At 38.8% G+C, this 15,068-nt stretch overlaps 1 protein-coding gene across 5 annotated transcripts in view; it reads right to left on the bottom strand.

Moving 5' to 3' along the window:
- robo2 (roundabout, axon guidance receptor, homolog 2 (Drosophila)) overlaps nt 1-15,068 on the bottom strand; it is an 837,757-nt gene that overhangs the window by 179,960 nt on the left and 642,729 nt on the right. For all 5 annotated transcript variants that reach the window (XM_051926308.1, XM_051926309.1, XM_051926310.1 and 2 more), the window contains exons 9-12: nt 12,214-12,419; nt 8,263-8,344; nt 6,105-6,270; nt 3,794-3,960 (exon numbers count right to left, since the gene is read on the bottom strand). In XM_051926308.1, coding sequence (XP_051782268.1) covers nt 3,794-3,960; nt 6,105-6,270; nt 8,263-8,344; nt 12,214-12,419 — 621 coding nt within the window. The remainder of the gene's footprint in view (nt 1-3,793; nt 3,961-6,104; nt 6,271-8,262; nt 8,345-12,213; nt 12,420-15,068) is intronic.

Raw genomic sequence — 15,068 nt, 5'->3', positions numbered from 1 at the left:
CATAAATATGACTATAAAATGGCTGTCTTCTTTTATGTAAGATCACATTCAAGCTCATGGGTGATTTTGATTTTTAATAAATAATTTTCCTAGAATTTAAAAAAATATTGATGCCTATCACTCACAATAATAATTTGAAAACAAAATGTGATGAAAGTGGCATGGTGGTTTTGTGTCTCAGGTCTTTCTTGCGTTGAGATTTCATGTTCTCCCCATGTCTGTGTGGGTGGGTATTCTTCAATAAGGGTGCGCACAAAAAGGCGAGCTTCAAAAGGGTGACCTCAATTGAGCACGGCGAATAAAGGCGTTCATAGATAATTTAGATAATAATAGATAGATAATAATAGTAGATAATAATAAAATATCTACATGGCATTGCACATAATCTATAGCTTCAAGTGTAACACAACAATGAGTAAGAGCAGAAAACAATGAAATATAGAGAGCTTTAGAAATAGTTCGTTAGAAGTTCATGCATTAATTAATTGGATGTTTTAATATTCTTGCTTTCGCCTTTTTATACGTTCAATCATTGCCTTTATCTAATAAATTTTCTGTAATAATTTTGTTGTGTTTGCCTTTATTCACTGCGCCCTTTTGAAGCTCGCCTTTTTGTGTGCGCCCTTATTGAACAGAACCGTGTGGGTGTCCTCCCACAGTCCAAAGACATGCAGCTGAGGTGGATTGGTGATGTTGAATTGGCCCTAGTGGCACCTTATTCATGTGGATGAATCCCAACTCCCTTGAATGGTCCTGTATTGTGAACTCAACCTTGGGGTGGCCTGAAGAAACACTGGAAGGACTATTTGAAGTGTTCTCTCCAGGCCTGCTCCATTCCATATAGGCAGCTCAGATTTGCTGGGGATCCTGCACTTTGGAGATGGACCGTGATCGAAGGAATCCATCACTTCGAACAACAACAGACCCATTGCTTGTGAGGCAATTTAACCTATCCATCATGCCCTGGGGTCTGCCTTTCCTGAACTGAGCTGCTCTCTCACCAGCGTACAAACAGGTAGGCGAGTGACAGAGATGGACAAATGGATGGAGAGAGTTGTCATCGGTTTGATGGACAGCCACGACTGACTGACTGACTGTGTGTAGCTCTGTGATGGCTTAGTGCGCCATCCAGACATTGTTCCAGACTTGCGGCAGATGCTTGTTAGGGCAGGCTCCAGCTGCCCTGCAACCATGCTCTGGATAATTGGGTTGGGAAAATGGATGGATGGACGGATGCCTCTAATGTGCTAATTTAAACTGTGTGAGTTGCTTGCTTGTTCTGACTAGGGTACGGGTACTGTATTTTAAGTGTGATATTTAAAGTTACCTTTAAATTTTAACTTGCTGAATCTGTTCTGTGTGGGTTTCCTCCCACAATCCAAAGAAATGCAGTTTAGGTGGATTGACGATACTAAATTGTCCCTAATGTGAGTTTGTAGTATGTGTGTGCATGTGTTCACCCTGCAATGGACTGGCGACCTGTTCAGGGTTTGTTAATACCTTGTGCCCTTTGCTGGTTTTGGATATGCTCCGGCACCCCATGCAACCCTGATCTGGATAATTGGGTTAGGAAAATGGATGGGTGGATGGATGGATGGATGGATGGATGCCTCTAATGTGCTAATTTAAACTGTGTGAGTTGCTTTCTTATTCCAATTAGGGGATCAATGGGATCAGACACAAAGTTGAAAAGATTGTGTGCAAACAGAATTGCAGGTTACGGGCACCATATTTTAAGTGTGATATTTACAGTTACCTTTAAATTTTAACTTGCTGAAGAAGTGTCTGTACGGGTTTCCTTCCACAATCCAAAGAAATGCATTTTAGGTGGATTGACGATACTAAATTGGCCTTACTGTGAGTTTGTAGTATGTGTGTGTATGTGTTCACCCTCTGAAGGACTGGAGACCTGTTCAGGGTTTGTTAATGCCTTGTGCCCTTTGCTAGTTGGGATAGGCTCTGGCACGCCATGCAACCCTGTTAAGGACTAAGAGGTTGGGAGCTTGCGCCCACCACATTATGAACCACTTGGACTGAGACACGAGTTGCAGCGGGTGACAACTCAGCACCACACTGGAACAGTGTAAGGTTTTTTTTTACAGTGGCTGGAGTGCCAATCCTGCCACCAACCCTCAAGTTTTCCCTGTAAGTCAGAGGACCTGGATGCACATTAGCATCATGCCCAGGGGGTTAAGGGTCTTGCTCAAGGGCCCAATGGAGAGAGTCACTTCTGGTATTTCTGGGATTCAAAACTGCAACTTTATGTTTGCCGACTGCCTAAGAGCCACCGCTCAAGGTTAGAAAATGACTGGCAAACTGACAAAATGTGATCAACATCAAGGCATATTTGACAGTATTAAAAATTTTCTGTCAAGAACTGTCAGCCATTTGACTGTTAAGGTCTCTGTTGGTTAAGAGTGAATGTTTTCTTTTCTTATTTGGCCTTTTCGTCCTAAACGTTTTCATATAATTTAAGCTGTATACAGTGTTCCGTATGCATTAATACAGTATACTGGCTAATACCTTAACCTTATATGTTATTTATTCAATTTGTAGATTTAGTGTGGAACAACCAGTAGTTAAGACGACAGCCTGGAGTACGAGTATATCTGGTTCTGAAAGAAGTGCCTTATCATGCAGACAGGAAGAGTGCATCTCTTGCATTATTGCGTACTGAAGAAAAGTGCTTGAGGGAAGAAAAGCCATTTGAGATACTAAAATGAAAAGGAAATGTGCTACACGCGGAAACGGTACAAAGAAAAAAGCGATAGTATAAGATTAAAAGGAAATTGAAATTTTCAAAGATAGAGATTTTTTTTTTTTTTGGCTGTGTAACACTGCTTCTTTCTTCTTATGGCGAAGGCTGCTGATCATAATAGGCGTGATATGTAACTTCAATTTTTTTTTTCATTGTTTCTTTCCAGTCTGGGGAACTTTTCACTTTCAATAGTGGCAATCATGTCGATTCTGTGAAAGTGCCAAGGTGTTATCCTTTTTTTTTTTTCATTTTTTTATTATTTAATGCCAAATATTGCATTTATATTTTAGAATTCATCCTGCTTTGTATTGTTAATTTGGAATGCTATACTGCTTTACTTTCACAGCAAACAGAACGGCAACTATATTTTCCTCTAGACCAGTGTTTCCCAACATTTTGTTGTCTGTGGTGGCACACATTTTGCAACCAAAACCATCCCAAGGCACACCACTATTTTACTAACCACAAACATATTATATTTCATGCACACGCACAACTGTGCATGGACTACCAGAGAAGCTGGTGAAAAAGCAACTCCAAGATTAGAGCTCACAAACATGGCACTTAATGAACACTTTGCTGGCATCTCCCAGCTCCTTCATTCCTTTGTCTGTCATTCTCTGCCTTCAGAGGCAACTCGTATGCCCACTATCTACCACCTCTGTGAGGCTCGCTGGTGACCATACACTCAGATTGGACTCGAGCAGTCTAGAGTGCTCTAACATAATCGTCAGGGTGCTGCTTATATGCCGGCTTCTCCAGGTAGTCCTGTCCTTCTCAGACAGGTATCGACCACCAGCGGAGCTTGAAGCCCTCAGGTTCAGACCCGGGTGCACTACACTATTATTTCTATATCATACCTGGGAAGCACTCACAGTTGAAAATCTCATACCTGCCATAACATTTCTTTTCTTTTATATAGCAAAACAGTAAACAGAATATTAAATAATAATTTGAGAGGCACTAAAGATATTTAAAAAAGGTCCTTCTTACATCTCTTCATTCAGTCTAGATCATACAAAAGTAGAATATTACCTTGGGTGCGTACTGGATCAGACATAGGACTGGGATCACTCAGTCCTTGGGAGTTTACAGCCCTGACCATGAACAGGTAGATTGTATTTGGCCGTAAACCTTTAACTGTATATTGTGTCGTCTTCACGTGATCAGCCACGGTTTGCCAGCTATTGCTCACAGATTGACTACAAAAGAGACAAAAAACATTCAAGGTTTCAGTTATATTACAGTAAAAAAATAAAAAAATAAAATAAAAAATAAAGTTCTATCTATCTATCTATCTATCTATCTATCTATCTATCTATCTATCTATCTATCTATCTATCTATCTATCTATCTATCTATCTATCTATCTATCTATCTATCTATTATATAGTGCCTTTCATATCTATCTATCTATCTATCTATCTATCTATCTATCTATCTATCTATCTATCTATCTATCTATCTATCTATCTATCTACAGTTAGGTCCATAAATATTTGGACAGAGACAACTTTTTTCTAATTTTAGTTCTGTACATTACCACAATGAATTTTAAATGAAACAACTCAGATGCAGTTGAAGTGCAGACTTTCAGCTTTAATTCAGTGGGGTGAACAAAACGATTGCATAAAAATGTGAGGCAACTAAAGCATTTTTTGAACACAATCCCTTCATTTCAGGGGCTCAAAAGTAATTGGACAAATTAAATAACTGGAAATCAAATGTTCATTTCTAATACTTGGTTGAAAACCCTTTCCTGGCAATGACAGCCTGAAGTCTTGAACTCATGGACATCACCAGATGCTGAGTTTCTTCCTTTTTAATGCTCTGCCAGGCCTTTACTGCAGCGGCTTTCAGTTGCTGTTTGTTTGTGGGCCTTTCTGTCTGAAGTTTAGTCTTCAACAAGTGAAATGCCTGCTCAATTGGGTTAAGATCAGGTGACTGACTTGGACATTCAAGAATTTTCCACTTCTTTGCTTTAATGAACTCCTGGGTTGCTTTGGCTGTATGTTTTGGGTCATTGTCCATCTGTATCATGAAACGCCGCCCAATCAATTTGACTGCATTTAGCTGGATTTGAGCAGACAGTATGTCTCTGAACACCTCAGAATTCATTCGGCTGCTCCTGTCCTGTGTCACATCATCAATAAACACTAGTGTCCCAGTGCCATTGGCAGCCATGCACGCCCAAGCCATCACACTGCCTCCACCGTGTTTTACAGATGATGTGCTATGCTTTGGATAATGAGCTGTTCCACGCCTTCTCCATACTTTTTTTGCCATCATTCTGGTAGAGGTTGATCTTGGTTTCATCTGTCCAAAGATTGTTTTTCCAGAACTGTGCTGGCTTTTTTAGAAAAAAAGTCCAATCTAGCCTTTCTATTCTTGAGGCTTATGAGTGGCTTGCACCTTGCAGTGCACCCTCTGTATTTACTTTCATGCAGTCTTCTCTTTATGGTAGACTTGGATATCGATACGCCTACCCCCTGGAGAGTGTTGTTCACTTGGTTGGCTGTTGTGAAGGGGTTTCTCTTCACTATGGGGTTCTGCGATCATCCACCACTGTTGTCTTCCATGGACGTCCAGGTCTTTTTGCGTTGCTGAGTTCACCAGTGCTTGCTTTCTTTCTCGGGATGTACCAAACTGTAGATTTTGCCACTCGTCATATTGTAGCAATTTCTCGGATGGGTTTTTTCTGTTTTTGCAGCTTAAGGATGGCTTCTTTCACCTGAATGGAGAGCTCCTTTGACCGCATGTTGTCTGTTCACAGCAAAATCTTCCACATGCAAGCACCACACCACAAATCAACTCCAGGCCTTTTATCTGCTTAATTGATAATGACATAATGACGGACTTGCCCACACCTGCCCATGAAATAGCCTTTGAGTCAATTGTCCAATTACTTTTGAGCCCCTGAAATGAAGGGATTGTGTTCAAAAAATGCTTTAGTTGCCTCACATTTTTATGCAATCGTTTTGTTCACCCCACTGAATTAAAGCTGATAGTCTGCACTTCAACTGCATCTGAGTTGTTTCATTTAAAATTCATTGTGGTAATGTACAGAACCAAAATTAGAAAAAAGTTGTCTCTGTCCAAATATTTATGGACCTAACTGTATGTCACACACTTCATCTTTCAGTCAGGTGACCAAAGCCAAACTAACCAGTCACACCAAAGATAAACTAACCAATCAGATTGCTTTGAGGGACAGGGCACATACATACAGACCTTATAATTTTATTATATACTGTAGTTGATTCCATATACTTTCCCCTAAAAGTAAAAGATAAGCTATGCACAAAAACCATTTTTGAAAGTCTAGTTTTCTAAATGACGCGAGTACCTGAATGCTTCAATGATGTAAGATGTGATCAGGGAGCCTCCTGTCAAGCCTGTTTGCCAAGATAAAGACACACTATTCCTCGTGACATCTGTAACCTGGGGTTTGGATGGCGGTCCTGGCAGCTCTGTCACATCATACGTTTTGCTAATAGTTGCTCCTCCAGATTCTGCATGTACAAGTAAAACAAAAATCCATGCAGTCAATACACTGTACCGTGATTTAGTTAAATTAACTTTAACCCTTTAAAAATACCAACAAAAGTCTTTTCTGAAGAAGACTGGCAGCTGTGATAGTTGAGAAAACAATAGGCCAATGATCAGGTGGATACTTAGCAATTGAAGCTCCCCTGGCTATTTGTTTTTAACAGTTTTATTATTTTAGCCTTTGAAAGCATTAAAGAATAAGTTCTTCACTTGGTTAAGGTTTAATTTTAACTTGACCAAGATTATTATGCAATTTGTATGTTCAAAAAATAAAAATTGCTCAAGAAAATGCTATAAATTTAGATAAAAGAAAGACTTGATTCAGATCATGAAGATATTTATTACTGACGACATATTTACAGTATTGGGAACTTGTGGTCTGTGCATTCCCTCAGTAATGTAACTTCTCAGGTGATGCTCTGCCAAGCCTCTAATGTAGCCATCTTCAGCTCCTGCTTGTTTAGGGGGCTTGTCCCCATAAGTTTTCTCTTCAGCATATGGAAGGCCCGCTCAGTTGGATTTAAAATCGGGTAACTGGCTTGGCCATTCAAGATTTTTTTACAATTTTTAGCTTTGAAAAAACTCCTGTGTTGTATGGTGGGATCATTATCTTGTTGCAGGCTGAAGTGCTCTCCTATGAGTCTGGAGGCTTTTACTGGAACTTAAGCAGATCAGATGTTTCTACACACCTCAGAATTCATTGTGCCACTGCTGTCAGCAGTTCCATCATCAATGAAGAGAAGTGTGCCAGGACCTGTGGCAGCCATACATGCCCAAGCCATAACACTCCCAGAACCACCATGTTTAACAGATGAGGTGGTCTGCTTTGGCTCTTGGGCAGTTCCATTTTGTCTCCACATTTTGCTCTTGCCATCACTCTGTTGCATTTAGCTGGATTTGAGCAGACAGGCCTATGTCTCTGAACACCTCAGAATTCATTCGGCTGCTTCTGTCCTGTGTTTGTCTCGTATCTTTGTGTTGTCTGTCCACAAGGCCTTTTCCCAGAATTCTGCAGGCTCTTTTACATCCTTTTTCTCAAACAGCAATCTGGCTATCCTATTTTTGTGGCCAACTAGTAGTTTGCTACTTGCAGTAGTGTCCTCTGTGTTTTTGCTCATGAAGTCTTCTGCTGATAGTCATCTCTGACACACACGCATCGGCCCCCTGAAGACTGTTTCTAGTCTGTCAGACAGGCATTTGGGGCTTTTTCTTTATCATAGTGAGGATTCGTCTGTCATCAGCAGTGGAGGTCTTCCTTGGCCTACCAATCCCTTTGTGATTACCGAGCTCACCAGTGGGTAATTTCTACTTCATGATATTCCAGACAGTTGATTTTGTTCATCCTAAGGTTTTACTGATGTCTCAAATGGCTTGATTCTTGTTTTTCAGCCTCATAATGGCTTCTTTGTCTTTCATTGGCACAGCTCTTGTCTTCATGTTGAACAACTGCAGTCTCCAAAGGGTAGAAGGAAGCTGAGGTATCTTATGAAGCAATGTAACCCACCTGAGGAATCACAAACACCAGTGACGCCAATTGTCCCATGTTATGGTGCCCTTAAATGGGAGGGGGTTTGTAATAAAATATGTTGTCATTTCTCCATGGCGTGACCAAAATGTAGGCAAATCCTCTTAAATGAAAGTCTGCAATGTGCACTTTAATCACGTCAGAATTGTTTGATTTGTAAATCAACATAAATAAACAACAACTGCCAAACACACAAAATAACTTCTGGTTTGAATAATGGTGAGTTGCTGGTGTTAACTACAAGCTTGGAAATGAAATATGCATTATTGGATTTAATAGGAGTTGGGGTTTTCGTTTTTATCAAATAAGAAAAAAATAGTAAGGAACATCACTTTGATTCCAAGAGGAAGATTTGATCCTGTAAAACCCCATTCATCTCTTGACCTCTGCTTCAAACAAACATAGAAATAAAAGAGACAGAGTTCATTACCTCGTACTTCAAGGAAGGAACTCCAAGATGTTTCTCCACTGGAGCTTGCAGCCACACAGGTGTATATACCAGAATCTGAAAGCTAAATAAGAATCAACAACTTAATATATGGCAATCATACTAACAAACAACTTAATATAGGGTGGCGCAGTGGTAGCACTACTGCCTCACAGTAAGGAGACAAGGGTTCACATCAGCGACTGGAGTCAGCATGTTCTCCACATGTCTGTGCTGATTTCCTTTGGGTGTTTCGTTTCGTCTTACAATCCAAAGACAAGCAGGTTAGGTGGATTGGTGATACTAAATTGGCCATAATTTGTGTGTGTGTGTGTGTGTTCACACTGTGATGGACTGGTGCCCTCTCTAGGTGAAGTGCTGGCTCTGAGGCTAGGGATCTGCTCTGGCAATAGGAAGGTTGCCGGTTCAAATCCCGTAAAATGCCAAAGGGGCTCTGCTCTGTTGGGCCCTTGAGCACAGCCCTTAACCTGCAATTGCTAAGCACTTTGAGTAGTGAGAAAAGCGCTATATAAATGCAAAGAATTATCTTTATTATTATTATCTTTATTATCTCTCCAGTGTTTGTTCCTGCCTTGCACCCTATGCCATGTGAGATATACTCTGGCTGCCTCCCTACCCAGGTCTAAGCGGGTTGGAAAATAACTGGCAACTTAATAAATGGATAAATATATAGCATATTGTTATTTTTGTAGTATTTAACTGAAGTAGCATTTTAATTCTAATAATTAATTTCATGCAAAATAAGTCTGTAGTACTAGGGTGTTGTACTGTGTTAGCCATAATGGATGTAGTGAGAAGTCAAGCAAAATGACCCCTTTTATTGGCTAACTAGAAAGATTACAATATGCAAGGCTTTCACGGCAACTCAGGCCCCTTCTTCAGGTAAAATGTAATACAGAAACTGGAGTTCCCTGTCCTTATATACAGTAGACACCAGGACAGAGACAGCATTGGAAAACCTTTAGGTGAGGCATCTTACATGTAAAAAATGAATTCAAGTCTTGTCTGAAGAAGGGGCCTGAGTTGCCTCGAAAGCTTGCATATTGTAATCTTTCAATAAAAGTTGTCATTTTGCTTGACTTCTCATTACATGCAAAATAAATAAAATAAAAACATAGTAATAGGAATCAAATAACAAAGGTTAACAATAATTATATATTTTACAAAAGGCTACATTAAAAAATCTTTCCAAAACTGCCTCACTAATGACAGAAATGTGAGCCTGTGGACATTATGTGTAATGAATTGCGATTCTACCGTCTAAACAGCAGTCTCTGGAGTGGCCACCTTTGGCGACCCCCTGAAGTCCATCAGTGGTATTGAAGTTTGTCAGTGATCTCCAGGCTGTAGTTTTAATTGCTTATCTCCAAACAAACTAAAAGGCCTTGACTATCGAAGCGAAGAGTTTAATCCAGCAGTACAGTAAAAATGCATTAACCTCCATGGCCCACGTCTGCCTCCTATACAAGGAGTGGAAGGTAAATTGTTTACCTAAAAAGTGCTGACGTTAATTTTGTTAATAAATTTCTATTTTCCTTAATAGTAGCTGATAATTAATTTAGAGCACCCGAAAACTGATGACAGCCAACATCCCTTTCTCGCTCTCTCTTTCTCTCCGTGTATATACAGTATGTATATATACTACATACATACAGCAATTATATTTTTTTCCATTGTTTTTCCTAATGTCTTTCCTCAGCTTATTAAATAAAATATCAACAGCATAAAGATTTTTCAGCTGTAATGGACATCATACAGTCTTTGCGCACAATGATGCCAGTTATTAGGGTTAAGGTTAGGGTTAGGATTTGGATAGGGGATGAGAGCTCGAAGGCAAAAGCTCTGGTGCACTGATCCTGAATATAGATTTCTATTTATATAAAATATATATCTCTACAACTAATAATAAAAATTTTGAGACTTTATATATTATTCAATAAATATGTCCTGAAATACTGTCTGAATCTTTATATAGAATACGCTACCGTGGCTGTTCGTTTGTCTGTCCAAGATTTTAAATCACCTGTAGCTCACAAACCGTTTGAACTATAGACCTAAAATTTGGTACACATATAGTATGTGACCTCTACTATCCGCTTTAATGGTGATTATTGAGCTCAAAGGTTATTCCTCTTTTTATTTTTATTTTATTTTATTGTAGAATCAACTCTCGGCAGCGGCCAGCAGGACGGCCGTGCAGCGCATACATAATGGCGTCGTTCTCATCCCTACCACCTTCGCCGTCACTTCCTCTACCTCTTCATATCTTAAATCATTCTTGAGGCAGATTGAACACTTAAGTGAAAAATTAAAGAAAATGTACTAAGTAATGGCAACACAAAAACTAACTTAATCAGTTTTAACGTGAAAAGATGCCGACGAAAGAAAAGAAGAAGCGGGTCGCTAGAGTAGAGAAAAGAAGAGCTGCTCAGGAATCAGCAAGCACATCAACCTCTGAGCAAACGAATGATAAACATACAGAGAAAGAGGATGAAAACTATAAATGCTCAAGTCAAGTGTATTCACTGCACGTTATCGTGCACTGTGTTACTGGGTAAATATATATCTCCAGCAGATTACAAAGTATGCAGCTAAGCTTATTGGGGCTGATGGAGATGATTTGACCAGAGTGTGTCAGAGAGCAGTGTTAAAGAAACTGGAAATCATCTCAACTGATGCCAGTCATCCATTACATGTAGAACTAAAGTTCAGTAAATCAGGAAGGAGAGTCGCTTTGAAAACCCACACAAATCGCTCCAGAAACTCCTTTCTTCCTAGTGCCATATGACTTTTCAATAAGAAATATCGGAGATAATGTTTAAGGTTTTGATATATATCCTGTAACCTTTTTTTTTTTTTTTTTGGTGTAAATATGTATTATCTAACTGCCTTACCTTAAACTTTCTTGTTTCTATTTGTCTGTTTTATTTCATTTTGTCTGTTATTAGATGCAACTGAGAAGGCAAATTTCATGTTTTCTTGTGTAAACATGACTAAATAAAGAAACCTTAAACCTTAATATATTCAAAAACTGTCGGCTTAGGGTTAGGGTTAATAAAATGTCAACAACATAAAGATTTTTCAGCTGTAATGGACATCGTACAGTTCTTGTGCACAATGGTGGCAGTCATTAGAGTTAAGGTTAGTCTTAGGATTAGGCTTAGGGTTAGGGTTAATAAAATGGCAGGAGCATAAGCATTTTTCAACCATAATGGACATCATACAGTCCCTGCGCACAGTGATGCCAGTCATCACTTTTGTGAAATTCTAAATTTCATATGACATGCTTGTGCTTGGCTCATTTAACCCTTAAAGCAGAAGAATATTATCATTCTGGAGGCAATCCAGGGGCCATCCACTTTATTTTTATGGCCCGCTAGTCGTTAAGTGTTTACATCAAGCAATTTAAACAATCAATATTTTCTATTTATCTCCTAAAAGTGCTATGGCACAGCCTTCCTTTTAACATATCTGACCTATGCTGAGCTGAGAAGCAATTGGAAAAACAAAACCAAGAAAATGAAGTGGGAACTGTTAAGAGAAGGAGGGCAGCTGAGTCTGGCAGATATCTCATTAACAGTGTGTCTTCCACTCTCTACTCAAATGACCACTCACGCGCATGCGTGCGCGCACACACACACACATGCGCACGCACACACGCCCACGCACACACACGCACACACACAAACACTCTCTTCCTTGCGTTGATTTTATATGTTCTTCTTGTGTCTGTGTGAGTTTCCTCCCAGTGTCCAAAGACATGCTTGTTAGATGAATTGGTGACACTAAGTTGGCCTGAAGCTGGCTAGGATGGGTTCCAGCACTTCTCCATAACCCTGCTCATGACTAACTGGGTTAAACAATGACACTTGCATATTTTGATTTATTTTCTCAAATATTAAAATACATACAAACAAACAAATTGATACCTACCCTTAAGTTTTTAATTTGCAGACTTCCGAGATCTTGCAAAGACATCCTGGAATCCTTTCCAAGGAGACTCACACCATCCTTCAACCAGCTGATGGTGGGTATCGGGTCGCCTGAAGCCTGGCACTTTAACAAGGCCACGCTGTCCACTGCTAATGTCTGATTGGATGGCCCTTGCCTTATTATTGGAGGTGGCCTGTCAGTAAAAACTGAGAACACAAAAACAAAGCACAACTACAGATGAAGCCTACATACACCACATTGATTCATGCACTGCTTTATTTTTGCTGCAAATTGTACGGCATTGACTAATAGTTATGAACATTCAGATTTTTTTAGGGTTTATAATTTACTTTCTTTTATAATAAGAAGATAAAGAAAGGTTTACCAGACTTGTCATGCTGCTTTTGCATCACTGATGATATCACAGCCTTTATGATAAAAGAACCCCATAGCTACTGCAGGCTGAATCACAGCCTCAACCTGTTCACTGCATTCCTGTTGCAAGTCTAACGGTTATGAAGTAGAAAGTTTATATTTGTGATTCACTGGAAGCTTTAATGAAAGACAAGTCATCCAAGAGCGTTTTTGGTAATATAAACTAAATGAGACTAAAATGAATATGGTTTGTAACAGGAATCCTGTATATTTTACTGACAAAGAGTATAGAAAGAAAAACAAGAGACAAAACATGGAATATTTTAACAAGCTTGAGTACAGTGTTCTGTGTAAACAGGCTGTTCAAACCAGTATAAATTAAAATTAAAAGTAAAAAAAACAACAATATGCTTTTCTGTTTATTACAAAAAGACAAAATACTCTTTATAGCTGACCCCCAAGTCTGCCTTCTCTTCATCCCACAATATTATAATAATCCTGACTGGAATGAGTACCTTCCAGCCTTTTAAATGGATAAGATCAATGGAAGAGCTCAATAGCCTCGAGGCTTTAAGGGTCATCTACCTTTCAAGAAATCTTAGGTGAAAGAGCGTTACAGGCTTTGGCGACCCGGGGCCGAAAGGTTAAAAGAACACTTAGAGCCCCTAATGAGGTGTGAGCCATTTGGATGTGGCAACATACAGCGTGACCGATTCTGTGTTGAAACAACAATTTATACATTCCTGCATATTTTATTACATTGTTTTTATAATAAATACAGCAGTTACAGTATTTCAGCTGATTTGACTAAAGGTGAACTATGTGATAAAAAAATTCGGTTGAATGGATATAAAAGACACCACATAATAGATAAATGTCAGTGCATTGTAAAATGCAGATAGATAGATAGATAGATAGATAGATAGATAGATAGATAGATAGATAGATAGATAGATAGATAGATAGATAGATAGATAGATAGATATGTAAGGCACTATATGATAGATAGATAGATAGATAGATAGATAGATAGATAGATAGATAGATAGATAGATAGATAGATAGATAGATAGACATGTAAGGCACTATATGATAGATAGATAGATAGATAGATAGATAGATAGATAGATAGATAGATAGATAGATAGATAGATAGATAGATAGATAGATAGATAGATAGATAGATAGATAGATAGATAGATAGATAGATAGATAGATAGATAGATAGATAGATAGATAGATAGATAGATAGATATGACCTGAATAAGCTGCAGACACTGCCTCATGCTACCAGTAGTGACAAGATTCAGTCTGGAAGGATAAGGATAGTGCAATTGTCTGTGGACACCACCTGCTAGACTATTCCCTTTTGGTGGTGTCACTTTCATTTGCACCAAAGAAGGTCAAGGTGATTCACAATCACTTATGCTTCGTAACTGGACAGACTGATACTCCTGAAGGTTCATTGACTTGGTGTTAGACTAGGATGATAAAGTGTTCCCATGTATATATATATATATATATATATATATATATATATATATATATATATATATACACAGTTTAACACTTTTATACGTATATCTATTTATTTATTTAAAGAGCTTCTATAGAAAGTCAAATTCCCCCCTGGGGACAAATAGTTCTATGAGTTCTTCTTCTTTTTCTTTCAGCTGCTTCCTTTAGGGGTCACCAAAGCGGATCATCTTCTTCCATATCTTTCTGTCCTCTGCATTTTGCTCTGTTACCCCCATCACCTGCATGTCCTCTCTCACCACATCCATAAACCTTCCTCTTGTCCTCTTGCCTGGCAGCTCTATCCTTGGAACCCTTCTCCCAATATACTAAACATCTCTCCACTGCACATGTCCAAACCAATGCAATCTCACCTCTCTGACTCTGTCTCCCAACCTATTCATGGATATTTATGGAGCCTGTTACAAATCTAAATAAACGAAGGTTCTTTCTGGACCCTTCATGTGGATGGTTCTCTTATGGCATCGCTCTAATGAACCACTGCAGCACCTTTATTTTTTAGGAGTATGTAAGCTAATTTGTAGGACAGCGTAGGCACAGTAAACAAGTACATATTATTTCAGTTTTTTTTACTATTTCTCCTCTAGGTGGACTTTTATTTGATCAGCATAAAGTGCCTCCTATGGAGCTTTACCTCATTTAAAGCCTTTTAATTTTCTGCAAAGCTTGCATCTTTGTGCCAGACAAATTGCTGTTTAAAAATACTAAAAAAAAATGAACAAACACAGAAAGTGTACTTGAAATTAACTTGCACAAGAGCAGTTTGTCATGTAGATGTAGAATTCCCAGCGTGAAATGAAAAAAATAAGAAACAGCAATGAAGGAAAACTTTCATGTTAATGAAGGCAACAAGTCATCAAGTTCCAGAAAAACAGATTTTTTTTTGTTGTTAACTTTCCTCTGTATTCTCATAAATCACAGTTAGGCAACTGTGTATGAAGGCC

Source organism: Erpetoichthys calabaricus, chromosome 4 (assembly GCF_900747795.2).
Source record: "Erpetoichthys calabaricus chromosome 4, fErpCal1.3, whole genome shotgun sequence".
Classification (NCBI taxonomy): Eukaryota; Metazoa; Chordata; class Cladistia; order Polypteriformes; family Polypteridae; genus Erpetoichthys; species Erpetoichthys calabaricus.
This window is presented reverse-complemented; position numbering and strand designations above follow the sequence as displayed.